The 16,051-nt window shown below is 37.4% G+C and overlaps 3 protein-coding genes across 5 annotated transcripts in view; all 3 read left to right on the top strand.

Moving 5' to 3' along the window:
• The window catches only part of pip5k1ca (phosphatidylinositol-4-phosphate 5-kinase, type I, gamma a), a 48,799-nt gene extending 41,692 nt beyond the window's left edge, over positions 1-7,107 (top strand). For 2 of the 3 annotated variants that reach the window (XM_036211657.1, XM_024278873.2), the window contains one exon: positions 3,603-7,107. In XM_036211657.1, coding sequence (XP_036067550.1) covers positions 3,603-3,605 — 3 coding nt within the window. In that variant the 3' untranslated portion in view covers positions 3,606-7,107. Of the gene's footprint in view, positions 1-1,614; positions 1,705-3,602 lie in introns of all 3 variants that reach the window. The other variant, XM_024278872.2, reaches the window with a different exon arrangement.
• A 1,300-nt stretch (positions 7,108-8,407) lies between these two features.
• On the top strand, positions 8,408-13,874 carry LOC112150497 (ras-related protein Rab-11B). Its single transcript, XM_024278880.1, has 5 exons — positions 8,408-8,566; positions 10,502-10,697; positions 10,785-10,978; positions 12,405-12,485; positions 12,557-13,874. Exons 1-5 carry the CDS (start codon positions 8,527-8,529, stop codon positions 12,700-12,702), a joined length of 657 nt encoding a protein of 218 aa, XP_024134648.1. The 5' UTR covers positions 8,408-8,526; the 3' UTR covers positions 12,703-13,874.
• A 567-nt stretch (positions 13,875-14,441) lies between these two features.
• LOC112150495 (E3 ubiquitin-protein ligase MARCHF2) overlaps positions 14,442-16,051 on the top strand; it is a 6,167-nt gene continuing 4,557 nt past the window's right edge. Inside the window, exon 1 of the mRNA XM_024278878.2 lies at positions 14,442-15,512. The gene's annotated coding sequence lies outside the window, so the exon portion shown is untranslated. The remainder of the gene's footprint in view (positions 15,513-16,051) is intronic.

The raw sequence follows: 16,051 nt of genomic DNA, 5'->3' as shown, positions 1-16,051 counted from the left end.
ATTTTGAACGATCTGATTCACTGACCTAAAATCTTTCCAGGACATCTTTATGCAGAAATTCATCCAGTGTGACTCAGAGATAAATACCTGCTACTGAACAGTGCAGGGGAAGTTTTCCAGATTCCTTGTATTTCTTTGAATATAATCAAGTATAAATGAAATATGTGTACAAACATACAAGTTAACAAGAATCAATGTTAGTTTCATAAGCCCACTGTTGTTTTTGAACTCATAACTATATTATTATTAGAACATTCTAGCACACTGTCTTTGCTAAATTCAAAGTATTTCCACACATTGACTGTAATGATGATTTGATCATTTTTTCCTGCATCACATGTGTGCTGTCCACTGTGATGACATTTTTTTTACATTACAATAAAAAAACCTACCGTACGTCAGTCCAAATGTTATTTTCCTATGTAATTTATCGAGTCGTCTAATTTTAAAACGATTTTTTAATGTTGTAGGTCGATTCATTAGGATTCTACCTCAGACAAATCCATCTGGTTGGCTTTTAGGAATAGAAAACAAATGATCAATTCATTATTCGTCACCTATACTCTCAATGCAATATTTTTGGGAAAAATATTCATATTCAATATATCATTACAGTCCAATGTGTGGAAACACTTTGAATATAGCAAAGACGTGACCATACAGTGTGGTAGAATGTTCTAATAATTGTATTATTTGGAAGTGAATAAACAATAATGGGCTGAACTTTATCACACAGAACTGTGAATGGATTTGTCACTAATTCTTGTTTACTTGTTTGTTTGTACAGACATTTAATTTACACTTGATTATCCTAAAAAATATATAAAGTATCAGGAAAACTTCCCCTGCACTGTTCAGTAGCAGGTATTTATCTCAGAGTCACAGTGGGTGAAGTTTTGGCTAAAGATTTTAGGTCAGAGAATCGGATTGTTAAAAATGAACCAATATCCACTATGAATTATATCAGCAACCACTAATTTTTATATGAATCAAATCATTGTTGAAATGAATCGTTGTACCCCAATCATGAGCTTGTAACAAAACACATGCACCGTGCAGCAGCGGCTTTCCTCTTTTGTAAAGGTTGCTGCACAAAACCCCAGAGTTTAAACATGGAGCAGCTGCACATGACCAGCCTGCACGCCAGAGAAAAGCCCCCCTGTTGCCCTGGTTTGGTTTGCTCTGACTGAAGATGCTTTCTGTGTCTGAGTGGGCTGACTTTTCCCATCTCCTCTTCTCCACCTCTCATACTTCCTGCCTGCTTACTTGCTCTGTGCTCAAAATACATGAGAAACATGATTCAAACATCCAGAAAACGTGGAGTATAGCTGTCTCTACAGATCATTTGCCTTGTTATTTGTCCAAATCGACATTGACATGATGCCAGTGCTAATTCATACTTGAAAGCACATCCAACATGACAGATTCTCACTTTCTGATTGTTGCTAAAACATTTCCTCCTTTATACATCCCTAATCTTCATTTCCTGTCTTGTCTTTTCTCCTGTGATCTCCTTCGTTTCCGATTCCTGCCTGCTCCTGCTGCTTGTCTCTGTGCATCTGGTTTGTCTCTGTCCCTCTGGCCCCCTCTGCTGTGATGGGTGTGTAAAAACAGCCTCCAGAGGACAGGACCTGGGTTTACTCTCCGCTACACTATGGCTCAGAGTCTAAGGGCCCTCCAGATGGGGACTGGGAAAGAGAGACAGTAAGTGAGACTTAAAAAAGAACAAATTTGAAGAATTAGGTGAGTGCCAACACTCATCAAGTCCGAAAAAAATGACTGATTTATCATAAATCCTCTCTGGTCCCAAAGTGCACAACTATTTCAAAAGCAGACTTGCTGAAAAAAAAAAGCAACCTCATATAACATTCATTGTTTCAATGGATGGAAATGGTCACAAGTCACTTGCATGGTCATTTGTTCCATTAGACCAGCCATTCCCTTTATCTTCAACCACAAGCTGCTCTGAGTGTCAAACGTGCCTCCAGCTGCTGTGATGCCTGCCATCCATCACCCGCATGTCGCCAGACGCTTTTACTAAACACAAGTCTAAGGGGGATTCTGCACAACTTTCACATCAAATACCATCTCCTTTTTTTAGATGAGTCTTATGTGAGTCTCTGGTTTAACCCTTTAAGACCGGAGCTCCAGTGTTTATGTTCTTTGATTTACTGTAACTTTTCAACTGTTCATTTGATCAACGTCATTCCAGTAGATTTTGAAGGAGAAAAGCGGCGTAAGACGTTGATCGTGTTAACGGTTGAAAAGTTACATTATGTTAAAGATTTTGTGTTAAAGTGTCACTGGTGTTAAAGTCGCTCAGGTGTTAAAGGGTTAAAAGTGGTGAAATATAACAAAGCTCTCAAACTCATCAGAACGGCAACATTTGCCAACGGTAAACCATATGGGGTTAGAAGGCGACTTTAATAAGCTTTCAGAATAATTATTGTTTTTTTCTTGTCCTTAACCCAATTTACAATTTAAAACAACTCTGATATTTAAACAAAATAAAATAAAAAAATAACTAAGTGTAGTAAACATAGAACTGCTTTAATAAAGTTTTTTTGGACCTCAACATTTTAAACTCTGTAGACCACAAAGTGTCAAAGTCAAGGCGCGGGGGCCGGATCCGGCCCTCTGGGTGATTGCATCTGGCGCTCTCGATCATTTTGTTTTAATTATTAATGGCCCGATGTTATCTTGCTCTTATTTTTAACTTGTATAATTTAGACAAAATATATATTTTGAAAAAGTAAAATATTGAAAGCTATTTAATGCTAAAAATTGATTTATTCTGGAAGAATATTCCTGCCTTTTGATTAATCATAATTATGTTTATAAGTTACGGTTTGAAAGTTTTAAAAATTGGTATTCTGCTAGATTTTTTGGACTTTTTTACTAAAATGTTTTGGGCTATTGTGGGGTTTAGCCAATATTTTAGCTACATGCTAGGTGTTTTGGTTAATTTAGGCTTTTTAAGTTTTTTAAGGGTATTTTGAAGTTTAGATATTTTTTTCCTGCTACATGCTAGCTGTTTTGGCTAACCTAATTTATTTTTTTATTTTTTTAAGGTTAATTTGGCATTTACCTAATGTTTTAGTTGGCCATCAGCTTCAGCGTTTTTAGCTAACAATTATAGCATCTTCAGCGGCCAAATTTACCTCACAGCATTCACTCTAGCATTATCACAGGTAATGCTATATATATATATAGATATATAATTTATAGATATATCTATATATATATATATGTAGTTCAAAATTATTTGAAAAAGTTGCGGTTTCAAAGTTTCAAAATTTTAGTTTTAGAGTGTTCAATAAATGTTTATCCTGTTCGGCCTGCGACCTAAGGTGTGTTTTGGAGTTTGGCCCACTCTTCGATTGAGTTTGACACCCCTCTTATAGACAAATAAAGGGAGATATTAGTCTTTAAAATAATTTTTTTTGGCTATATGTTTAAAAAGAAAATCTTGACAAAACAGTCAATAATCTGTTCAAAAAAATTCTATCTTTCCCCACTATCTTATCTTTATGACTTTCATAAATCAGCTCAAATGTTTTCCCTCGACCGAGCGCATTTATGTGTTCTGTGTGTCTCCACAGTAAGTCCTGCTCTCCAGCAGGGAAGAACGAACGCCTTCGGCCAAGGGACTCACCCGTCTGAAGTCCACACCTGAACCGTAGCAGCACGACTTCTGTCTGAACCAGGATTTGAAACATGCAACCGAAAAATACCACGAGGAAAACGTGACTTCAGTCCCTAAAGGAGGGACGACTCCTGACAGAGATGACGTCACTGACATCTAACCATCCATGCCTTTCACCCTTAACATTCTTATCAGTTTTACAAAACGGCATCTGTGACCTTCCCTTTAGTAAGTTGTGCTCTGAAATGTGGCGTAGTAAGTTGCTTTCGGGTCTGTTTTCACACAGGCACAGCCCTCTGACACTCTTCATTTCAATGAGACGTTCAGTGAAGGGAGCAGAGCTGCAAGCAGCTGGATGTGGCAGCATACAGATTTTAGTGTGTCAGCACAAAGTCTATAAAAATTAGATGTAAAATTATTGACACCCTCAGTTGGTTCCTTTAAAAACAGCATGGATCTGTGGTTGAGATTTACAGCCACCAATGTTATTGGAATGACAGCAAAGCTGAAGCGGGAAACGGTGACACCAGCAGCTAAAATATTTGTTTCTGTATTATGGGGGGGTATTCATATTATGTGACCCCAACCCTCAGGAGGATGGGTCACTTTGGAGGACAAATTTACACTTTTAAATGTGCAAATTCTGGGTGTCATTTTGAGTGTCATTCCCAATTGGCTCCCTCAATTTGTAATCCAGAATAAATGTCATTTGTTACAAAGAGACCACAACAGTATGTAACAGCCTTTGATTCAAAATTCACCACGACTCCTTTTTGGAACTAAGATTTGATTGTATTGTTTAATTATAGATGTAAGGAGTTTTACTTACAAATGACAACCACACTGATTGAATCTGAGGCCACATAAGTATTTAAGCCTTTCAGTTGGAATCTAAAAAGTTCACAATATCCAGCTTTTTTAAACATTCATTAGTAAGGCTGTAAAATATTTTTAACTAGTGATTAAGTCACTTCTTAAATGTTATCAATGTTGCTAGTCGACTCCAATTCAATTCTTGTTTAATAACTTTTTCAACACAAAAAGGAGGGACTTAAAGTCCCACTCTGATCATCTTTTGATTTATTTTTAAAGTGTTCCCAGTGTTTTTTTAAATTATGATTATGCTGTTTTTAACCCAAATTTTAAAATCATGTCGTTTTTCAGGACATAGTTTCTGCAGAGTGGCAGTAGTTCTTTAGAAACACCTCCAAGTACCCTGTTGACCCAGAGTAACCCCGGCCCCACTTCCCTTCACCCATCTGTATTCACGCTAGTTCACAGCCCCTCACAACCCCAATCTAATGCTGCATCAAAAAGTAATATAAGAGTTATCCACCGTACAGTTATGAACCAGCTTGAACGAGGAAAACAAAGACGTTCATGGACCTATTTGTCTACAAGTGGATGCATCAGGATGGAGGTATAAGGAATAAGGAGACAGCTACAAGCTTTTTCAAATGGCTTTTTTTTATCTGCTCCTGATCCACAACAATTTGAAAAAAGAAGCACTCAATCTTAATTTCCCTTATAAATATCCTCCAATATCAGAAAAATGCAACAAGAGTGTGTTAGAAACATCATTTTCATCTGAGTGGGACTTTGAAAGTGACAGAAGTTTCATTTTATACCACTTTGAGTCTAATTGCTGGAACATAAAAAATGCTAACCATTGTGTTTGTGCTGCAGTTTGTTTTGTCATGCAGCTGAAAGCTAAATCGGTCCTTAAAATGTTTTTTTCTGAGTCAGTTATAGACTTCTTAAACATGAGGGAAGCAGCTCCTTGCATCTCATTTGAAATGTGTCTATGAAGAAATCTCAGCTCCAACTCTAAACATGCATATTCTGGAGGGCTCTGCCTGATTGAAGCAGAAATGAAAGGAAAGAAATTGTTTTTTAAAGACATGAGTCCAACATATTTAGCATCATGCCATTTCCTGAAACGTGAGCAGAAATGTGTCAATTTTTGATTATTGTGTTGTTTATTCATATGTCATGAAATGGTTAGGTGTTATGTGCACCTTCTCACCAAAAAAAACATATTTTATTCATTGCTATGTGCATCCAAAGATCTTTTTTTTCCACTGCAGCTTATACTTAAAAGATTTTTCATAAAAACATGCAGCGTTTTTGCATTTGACACATCACCACACGTGGAAACAGCTTAGCAATTCCTTCTAGTTGTCAAAGAAAAGGCATCTCTAATCAGAAGAACATCACCATTACTGCAGTGTCTTCCAGAACCTCCCTGTTTTTGGACAGATGCACACAAATTCCCACTTTACAAAGACAGAAATGCCGTTTTCTGCTGGCCTTCCCCACAACGGACAGTTCAAGTGTTTGTAGATGTAGACCATCAGTTGTTGTATTTCAGTCAATATTGTACTTGTTATCTGTATATATGGATGAACACATTACGAGGCTGTGTTGGTGAGACACTGCAAAATGCTTGAATGTTTGCAATTACGGGGGACCTCAAGATGAACATGTGATAGAGGCCAAATGAATACACATCACATCATCCAGAAGTTGTATTTTTCAATCTTTAGATGAGACTTTTCTGCTGAGATTTAGACTCATTTTTAGGATTGTGAGGGTGTTTGTGTTGACGTCAACATTCAGTCATTTTGGTTTCGTGCTCGGTCTCCGTGGTTCCATCTGAAGACCTCGACAGACCCTAAACATCCGATGACATTTCTCCGGTTTTTGTACGTTTCGGTGTGCTTGTATGTGTAAAAGAGCACACGTCATCATAAAACAGAGATCGTTTTGTCCTCATGATGTGCCGTGGCCAGTTGTTTTCACGTTGCTGTTATTCATGGGGATCAAAGCAGCAATATTTTGTATCTTTTATTCATTTTTTAATGCCTTATTGAGAAATTTCTCATCTGGGGTCTTTTGTTTATCTTTTTTTTCACGTGTTTTGTTGTTTATTTATTTATCTGCCTCGTAGTTCCTAAGAATGTGTACATAGGTATATAAATACATATGAAAATAAAACAGATATATTTTCATTTCAACTGTAGAATATCTTTATTTGGTTTAATTTTTCTTTTTGCTTTGAGGCAAGAAATGATTGCGGTCTGTATAATTTACTGTATCATATACTTTAATGTGTTTGTTGACATGCAGCTGCTGTACATTTATGGTGTATGAAACAGCTGAATCTTTGTATGAAATCAGAACCGAAAGATCGGTAGATTTGAAATGCTAATCAGTAAGGATACTTCCAACCGTTCAGCTGTGTTGTGTATGTGTTTTCAAACCGCTGTGTACCCTCGTCCAATAGGAAGAGTCATTTCAGAGACATAGCATGATTTCAAAATGAATATGCATATCAAAAAAGTGTATTTATGTATATCTGTGTATATTCATCTATTTATACATGAGGATAAATAGATGGCTGTGTGTGTGTGTTTGGATTCGACCAGAATGAATATAAAATAAAGCAATTCTATGAAAGATTTGTATCCTTTTTCTTGAAAAAACACCACACTCCTTTAAAAATTTTAATATAAAATACTCTTACTGGCCACTTTATTAGATACACCTGTCCAACTGCTCGTTAACACACATTTCTACACATGGAGGCAACATGTGGACGTGGTCAAGACGACCTGCTGCAGTTCATACTGAGCATCAGAATGAGGAAGGAACGTGATTGAAGTGACTTTGAACGTGGCATGATTGTTGATAGGGTGTACAGAGAATGGTCAGAAAAAGAGAAAATATCCAGAGAGCAGCAGTTCTTTGGGTGGAAATGTGTTGTTGATGCCATAGGTCAGAGGAGAATGACCAGACTGGCTCCAGCTGATAGAAAGACAACAGGAACTCAAATAACCACTGGTTACAACCGAGTTCTCCAGAAGAACGTCTCTGGATGCACAATACAATCGACCTGGGGACAGGACTGAAGGTAAAAGAGATCCAACCTGCAAAAGTGTACCTAAAATAGTGGCAGGCAAATGTAAATGCACCACTTAGTACAATGAACATGTATACAATTCAAATAGACTTTTTACTTTTTATACTTCTGAATTTAAATCATTGTAATATACTTATTACTTTTTTTCAATTACAAAATTCATAATTACACAACAGTTTCCATTTGGGACATTTAAATCCAAAACATAAGGCAGCATAGAATCGTACAATTTTAAAAGCTAGACCAAAATAATAACAATATTGATCAAATATATTTGTAAAAATATTATACCAAACTAAAAATAGCAATAAATTGATCAAATAAAATCACGAGAAACAATGGCTTTAATCGAGATAACATATAAGCAATTGAAGCAATTGAAGAGTTTCATATATATTAAGTCTATGGTTTCATAGTTTTCCTATTAATTATTTTTTGTAGGTATTTACAAAATGCATATCGTTTACAAAAAAGAGGTTTCTCTTTTAAAAGCCGACATTTATGAATCAAAAAGTTACCTAAAATAAGAAAAAGTAAAAAGATAAATAAGTCAACTGTATAATTTTTCTTTTTTGATACAACGAAATTCAATGGCAGTGTATGTTAAAGTAGGGATTGTGTTTGTTTGTTATAAACCGCCAATAAAAATAACAACGATGAAACAGGTGCTTTTGAGTTACTTTTATGTTTTTACTACTGTTGAAGCTGAGCTCTCTTCGACAACAAAAGTAACTCCTCCCAATCCGTATTCTGCACGCTGATTGGTCATGTTATGCTTGTCATTTCTTGATTGGTCTACAGACACGCCAGTCAAGATTATTAGCTCTCCAATTGGCCATTCTCTGAGTTCCGAAATTCACGTGCTTTTTCTTTTCCTTGAGGGCGGTGTCGATTTGTTAGCCACCCAAGTACCGAAGAGGGCTGTTGATCTTCTCAGAAATTGTACTTATCCCGGAAAATGGGAACTCGAGATGACGAATACGACTACTTGTTTAAAGGTATTGGTCGTTTAAAGTCGTTTATATGTATTTTTGTAGTTTTTTGTGTCTGATTTTGAGACAGGAAGTCAACAGAATCGATGCTAAAGTTAGCTTGGGTTGAAAGTGCCAAGTTGTTGATCACGAAGTAACTTTTAGACCGTCAGTTCTTCAAAATTCACAGTTTATATTACTGTTTCATCAGAACAAGTTTGTAATATTTTTGAATACCGATCTGCTAGCAGAGCTTTAGCAAGGAGCAGGCTAATCTTGATAGCATAAGTGGCTTTATAAGTAGCTGTCAAGCTAACATGCTAGCTACTTCTTGATGGGTAAACAGTGAAACACATTAAACGCAGTTTGTTGACTAAAGTGTACTTTACGTAAACTTCCAGCTACAAAAAAAACGTACAGTTTATTTACCTTTTAGTTTCTGTATGTACAATAGAATTAAATAAATCAGTTTTTAAGAACTTTTACTAACAAGGTACTTTTCTTGAGTTTTAAACACAAATGAAGGATAATAATACATATTAACTAATTTAGAACAAAAAAAAAGAATTATAATAAACATTTTTGTACCCTCTACGTAAAATCTTGGCAGACATTTGAGAAAAGAACATTACCTGTTCGAATAGTACACGTTTCTATTAAACAAATGCAACTTTATACCTGGAGTATATTGACAAAAAATGTCTATAATCTTTGATTAGAAATCTTGACCAACATATAAGTGAGAATTATTTTTAATTATTAATTTCCTGGGTTTTACAGTCGAGGCTCAAAACCCTAGTATATTTTTTGGTGTGTGTTTGTCTCTTTTTGAGTAAAAGTATGTAATGTCTATTAGATGTGACTCTAAAGAGTGTTAGCTGATAAAGCTCCATGTGGTGCAAATGACAATAATTTAAAACAAAAAAGGAAATAAAAGTCACAGCACTAAAACCACTCCTCGGTCAGTTTGACAAATCCAACCCATATGGATGGAACCACAGTTGCACTCCAAACCTAAAGAACCAACTTGACAACAATAACAAATCATTCTGACAAATAACAACTACATTTTCTACAGCAGATTATTTTTGTTTTACTACAATTGCATTTCACTACACTTTTCCTCATATGGTTCTCCCCAAAACCACAAATATTATATATTTTTTTGTTTAAATAATTAAAAAAATTGTTAAAGTTTCTAACACAATATTTGTATTTTTTTTTTTTTTATGAACCAATAACAAAGCAATTTTAACTGACTTTAACGTGTTAAAAAAGTTTATTCTGCATTGAAGTTTAAAAGCTAGTCCTGAGTTAAAGATTTTCACAAATGGAATATAGTTCATGTTTGTTGTCTTATCCAGGCTTTGTATTAAGATGCACAGTAAGATGTCATCATATTGTGATCTGTATAAATTACAGAGCTCTAGACTATTAACACTTAATTTCTGAGAATTTATTTTACATGTAATTTGAAACGGCTTAAATTTGTGACAGCAATCGAAATGGGCGGATCCAAGCATTCCTGCTCCGCACCGTTCTGATGCACCCACCTGCAGACAAATAGATCCATGAACATCTTTTTTTTCCTCGTCTGAGCTGAATCTGGATCAGAACTGTATGGATGGACGGCTCCAGTATTGCTCACTGTTTCTGTTGCACTGTAATGTTAGCTTGGGGGTGTGAGGGGCTGTAAGCTAGCAGGAGAGCGATTAAACAAAGATGTCAATGAGGGGAATTGAGGCTCCACCACTGAAAAATCCAATCGCATTTGCGACCAAATTGGTTGAATTATTAGTTGTATTTAAACTGTTTGATCCACTAAAAATATTACATACATTTAGTTACAGGATAAAAATCGATTGTGTTATTCCTTAGCGTGACCCTAAGTGAATAAGACTGCATGGGCCCCTCAGGTTGAAAGGCACAGTAAATAACCTTGTTTGTTCATTTGTGTTCCAGTGGTTCTGATCGGGGATTCTGGTGTGGGGAAGAGTAACCTGCTGTCCCGTTTCACGCGTAACGAGTTCAACCTGGAGAGCAAGAGCACCATAGGGGTGGAGTTTGCCACTCGCAGCATCCAGGTGGATGGAAAGACGATAAAAGCTCAGATATGGGACACAGCTGGACAGGAGCGCTACAGAGCAATCACCTCAGCGTGAGTGCTTTCTTTCTCTCTTTCTAAGTGTGTGAAGTTGGTTTAAGAAGCACACAGAATAATAATGATGTTCCTGTGGTTTGGTAGATATTACCGGGGTGCAGTGGGGGCCCTGCTAGTCTATGACATTGCTAAACACCTGACGTACGAGAACGTGGAGCGCTGGCTGAAGGAGCTGAGGGACCATGCTGACAGCAACATTGTCATCATGCTGGTGGGAAACAAGAGCGACCTGCGCCACCTCAGGGCCGTGCCCACGGACGAGGCCCGCGCCTTCGCAGGTCAATTTTGAAATTCTTCCCACAGGAGCAACAGGAAGGGTGGAAATGATCCTCTGAGAACCAGAACATCTTTGATCTTATCAAAACATAAATCTGGTCTAATGGCAGTTTAGTACAAATACCATCGTATTTAGCTAAGAGATAAGAGCATTTCTGGCTCGGTGCAAAATGAGGATCAAGTTTGGAGGACGCAGCTGGTTTAGAAGAAGTTAAACATTGGCCTTGCCTCATTTGGCTTGTGAACCTGAACAAGGTGCAGAGATTTTTTTTTTTATCTCAACTTTAGAAATGTGTAACCAAAAAAAAAAAATAGGAGCAATAGAGCTTTAAAAAGTCTGAAAATATTCTAATGATCATCTTTTAATCTATTGGGAAAGGAGTAAGAGGGAGGAGGAAGCAATTGGGATTCAGCCGTTGTCTGCAAGTGGAGCGGCACAGAAAACTTGTGACCCGCCCAGTGTATTTTCTGCCTAAAGGGTACCAAATAGGGAAGTTGGAGGCTGACTCCACCCACAACCAAAATTTTAAAATCTAGTCAGAGGGGCGGGGCTTGGGGGCAGGACTGTTATCATTACTGGAGCTGCAGATCGTGATGTCAGACTTCTGAAACTTGCATAGTTTGACCAATCACAAAATTCAACTGTTATACTTCACTTCAACCTGTAGCACACAGACAGTTTTTGACTATATTTTCAAGAATAAAACAAGTTTATTTTAATTTAGCAAAAATGTGGTAACGACCAACAGGCGGCACTTTTAAAGCCACATTTATAGGTTTTTATACATTTTTAAAAAATTTTAAGCAACATTTTATTTGTCTGCACGTCTTTTATAAAGAAAAACTAATTAATGCAATTTTGAGCTTAATTTTTTCTATAGATATGTCCTCCATTTTGAGGAAATTTCTAGCAGAAAATTCTAAAAACACCATTTTCATTAGAGTGGGTCTTTAACATATTTTAGTAAAAGTAATGGCCCTATTCTAAATTCTGAGCTAATAGTGTTTCAATTGATACTTGCTAATATGACTAAATCTTCAGCCTGACACATGAACGGAATCTCTTAAGGTTGTCAAATGGAGACTTTGGCCAACACTTTGGTCACCAGATCATTCCATGATTTAACAGAACAAACTGTGCTTGCTTTTAAAAGCCAAAGTGTCCTGAATGTACCCCCCTTACTGTAAGTGGGTGCCAGTGCTCGGCTACTAACTGCTCAAAAAGGGGAAAGTTCTAGGAGTCAAAGTGTAAAATTAAATTACGTGGGGTTTTTTTCTTGAAGCAAACCTTCATCTTTAATACATTTTAAAATAAATACTCTTACTGGATGTGTACTGATGCATCCTAAAATTGCTCAAGATGAAGTGATACATTTTTTATTTTCTCTAATACATGAAACCATAAATGCTCTTTTGTTTGCTCTTCAGAAAAGAATACTCTTTCATTCATTGAAACTTCAGCTTTGGACTCCACCAATGTAGAGGAGGCATTCAAGAACATCCTAACAGGTAAAGAACTTAAAAACATAGACATTAAAACTTCAAACGTACAACTCCAAATGCTTTGCTCTCTCTGGCAGAAATCTACCGTATCGTATCTCAGAGGCAGATAGCAGACAGGTCTGCGCATGACGACTCCCCAGGAAACAACGTTGTGGACATAAGCGTCCCCCCGACCATGGACGGGCAGAGGGGTAACAAGCTCCCATGCTGCCAAAGCCCGTGACTCTTTTATTCTCCTTTCCTGTCCGGTTTAGTTCAGCTGTCCTCTTTGTTTTAGACGTTTCCGAGCCTTCACTTTGACATTCCTTGTTGCGGCTTTCCTTTAAGTTGGTCGTCTGCTGAACCCAGCGGACGCCTGACGGCCTCAGGATAGGAGAGGAAAGCTGATAGGAGGTTAGAGCTGTAGTAAACTACAATCCCTTTTAATTCACTTGATGCTGATCCTGTTGACCCACGCTGTTTGAGCCAGTGGTGAGGGATCTGTGGGGCTACTCATGAATGCTCCAAGCTGGATCTTTTTCTTCTCAGTTCCTCGTGGCAGCAGCAACATTTACCTCCATGTGTGGCTGCTCTGATTCTTTCTGCTTGGAGGGGCTGAGAAGAAGGGGCGTTTAGAGTCATTATAGGCTGTCTGGGGTTTTTTTTTGCTGTTGTTACTGTGAGCACTTTTCCCGTTTTAGCATGAAATTAGCCGGAGCCAGGGATTGGAGTTGGTTTCAGCTGACTGAATTCACACGGGCAAGTGTAAAACAAAAGGCAACATATCATTTTTGTGTATGTGTGATAATCATAGTGAACAAAGATACCAAAGGAACCAGATTTGTGGCTGTTTGTAAGAAAAAAAAAGATTGTGGTGTCTGATTCATTTGTGTGAGGTCAGATTATCAGCCTGTTTGCTTTTAGTTCTCTCATTAGAGTTGGCACATAAAGACACTTCAATTGTAAAATGAAGAAAAACTAAAATATTGCACTAATATCCAGTCATTTCAATGGAACAAATTCCCCTTTAAGCATCTTAAAGAAGCAACTCCTCCTCTTGGTTGTAATGTGAAAGCTCTTAAGACTGAGAAAAGTCCAGTTTTTGTCACAAACATTTCTTCTTTTTTAATGTTCTCATCCCCTGATGTTAAAGTAGGGACTGATAATTGTGCATTTAAATAAAAAAAATCAAACTCTTTCACTCTTAACAGTTTGGAAGTTGTACGCTGAAAAAAGGAAGTTGGTCACTGATGCAAATTTGGTGAAGTTCATCTCTCTGGTAACAATGCTTTAATGTTTGAGTGATTCCATGTTTCATGCAATAGTTCACTTTTCTTCAAATGTATTTAAAATAGAAAACATTTACTGTAAATTTGCATCACTTGCTAAATGCTCAAATAAATGTTACACTTATGACTGTGTGGTCGTTATTTTAACAAGTGTGTTTTGACCAGGTGACCCCCACCCTTACATTGACGTGTGATCCCTCCCATGACAAAGGTGGACAGGATTTCATGTGTGCCATGGACACCAGTGAAGATAAACAAAATGTTTAAAATAAAAGTTCACCTTGCTGTCTTATGGAGTCCAGATGACCGCACTTTTACAGTAAACATGAAGAGGATAGCACAAGGGTTACACAGGTGTGTTATAAATGGTGGTTTTCTCATTGCAAAAATTAGATTTTTTTTTTAGTATGAAAGAAATGTATTCACTCTGAACCAAAACCTTTTTTTTTTTCACTTTCAGCCACTTTCCGTATTTTTTTTTTTTACTTTAAATAAACCTTCAACTTTAAACTAATTAATTACACATGGTTGATTATTATTTTTTTTTATGAATGTGGTTCATGAAAAGAAAAAAAAAAAGTAGAATATTGTGAAAAATCTCAATGCTAGAAACTCATGATGTCACGCTTTAATCAGTTAATTCAAACCAGCTGCTATGGTTCCCTGATCCTTTAATAGTCTCTGTCTGGGTCAGAACAGAAGATACACAATCATGGAGAAGACTGCTGACGAACAGATGTCCAGAAAACAGTCATCCACACCGTTCTCAAGCAGGACTGTTTCTAAACAAGCTGGTTGTTCACAGAGTGCTGTATCTAAAGATTTTCACGGATTATTGAATGGATGGGAAACCCTCCACGCCCACACAGATGAATTTTGGAGTCACATTCCTCATTAAAACCACTCCTGAACCAGAGATGTCGTCAGAAGCATCTTATCTGGTCTAAGGAAATAACACTGCTGCTCCTTTATCCATATCATGCGTTTTTTTTTGGGTTTTTTTTTAGATTAAAGTAAATGTTACATATCATAAAAAAGTCCCAAAGTCTGGAAGAAGAGTCAACATTGCTTGAAGTTTTAAGCTGTGATGTTTCTCCACCATGTAGCAGGAGCTTCTGGAGCACGCCATGCTGCCCTCTGCTGTCATTCTGGATGGAGATGCTGCTTTTATTTATTTAACTATGATGATACTGTGCTTGTGTGGCCATCCAATTCCTCTGACAGGTACCTGCAAGAAAATCTGTAATGCTATCATTCTAGTTTTTAAAATGTTTTAGTATTATTGTTTTTTTTTCTATGAAGATTACATAAATGAATTATGCCCCACATCAGAGAAGAAAAAATAATGTGGCCCTCACAAGAAAAACTCCCTGGCCCTGGTTTAGAGAAAGAGAAATGCTGCCTATGACCCCCAAAACACCATCCCCACTGTCAAGCATGGAGGTGGAAGTATTATACGAGCTTGGAGGAGCAGCCCCTCGCGGAGGGTGAGGGGGCGTGTTTGTGTACACACTACCAGCTATATGTTTGTGTCTCAAAGCTGGCAGTGCTGCGTTCACGGTGTTTTTATATCTCACGGGCTGACGGTGGTGCGTTCACTGTCTATTTAAATCCTCGTGAAAGCGGAAGCTCGGCTTGGCCTGCGTTGTCAGCTGACTGGGAGCTTTACGCTAGCAGAGCAGCAAACGGGTCTGCAGCTGCTGCTGGATCCAGATTTTTACCCGAAAAAAAAGGAAATGTGTGTTCGGACATGAGACGCCACCGGGTAAGTAGTATTCTAATGTTGTTTTGTTTACAGAAAGTAAACCTTGACGCTGTCAGTGCAGTGTTAGCAGCACAGCTGTCACAGGAGGAGCGCGTTTATGTCCTGGATCGATGGAACCAGGTTTCCGAGAACATCTTGATATCACGTTGAGGGGAAAACAAAAGGCTGTGGATATTTACTGTGTGACTCAGACCCCCGGGTTATAGCTGCTATAGTATAGAGCCGACGCTGGCAGGAAACAACGCTGCGATCCAGACAATAGCCGGCATCCAAATCCGAAAATGACATGGGAAGGAAGAAAACACTCTTATTTTTATTTGTATTATGTAACCGTTATGTTCCCTACATTTATGTTATTTTAAGAAATAGATAAAAGTAAAAAGTATATACTCATTTTGTTCCTCTGTGACCCAAAAAGCCTTATGATTTCAAAATAAAAGCCCCATCTGGTTGTTTTGTTCATGTCAGTTGTTTCCCAATGTGACCAGAAGAATCAGCTAAATGGTTGAGCAACGCCTAAGTTTGACCATTGCTTCAAC

Source organism: Oryzias melastigma, linkage group LG4, assembly GCF_002922805.2.
Source record: "Oryzias melastigma strain HK-1 linkage group LG4, ASM292280v2, whole genome shotgun sequence".
In the NCBI taxonomy this organism is placed as follows: Eukaryota; Metazoa; Chordata; class Actinopteri; order Beloniformes; family Adrianichthyidae; genus Oryzias; species Oryzias melastigma.
The sequence above is the reverse complement of the archived record's forward strand: the minus strand, read 5'-3'. Positions and strand labels throughout refer to the sequence as shown.

Excerpts from the sequence above, each read along its gene's own strand:
- LOC112150497 (XM_024278880.1), top strand. The coding sequence starts at position 8,527 with ATGGGAACTCGAGATGACGAATACGACTACTTGTTTAAAG. Across the intron at positions 8,567-10,501 it reads ATACGACTACTTGTTTAAAG|TGGTTCTGATCGGGGATTCT; the intron begins GTATTGGTCGTT and ends TTTGTGTTCCAG. Across the intron at positions 10,698-10,784 it reads TACAGAGCAATCACCTCAGC|ATATTACCGGGGTGCAGTGG; the intron begins GTGAGTGCTTTC and ends GTGGTTTGGTAG.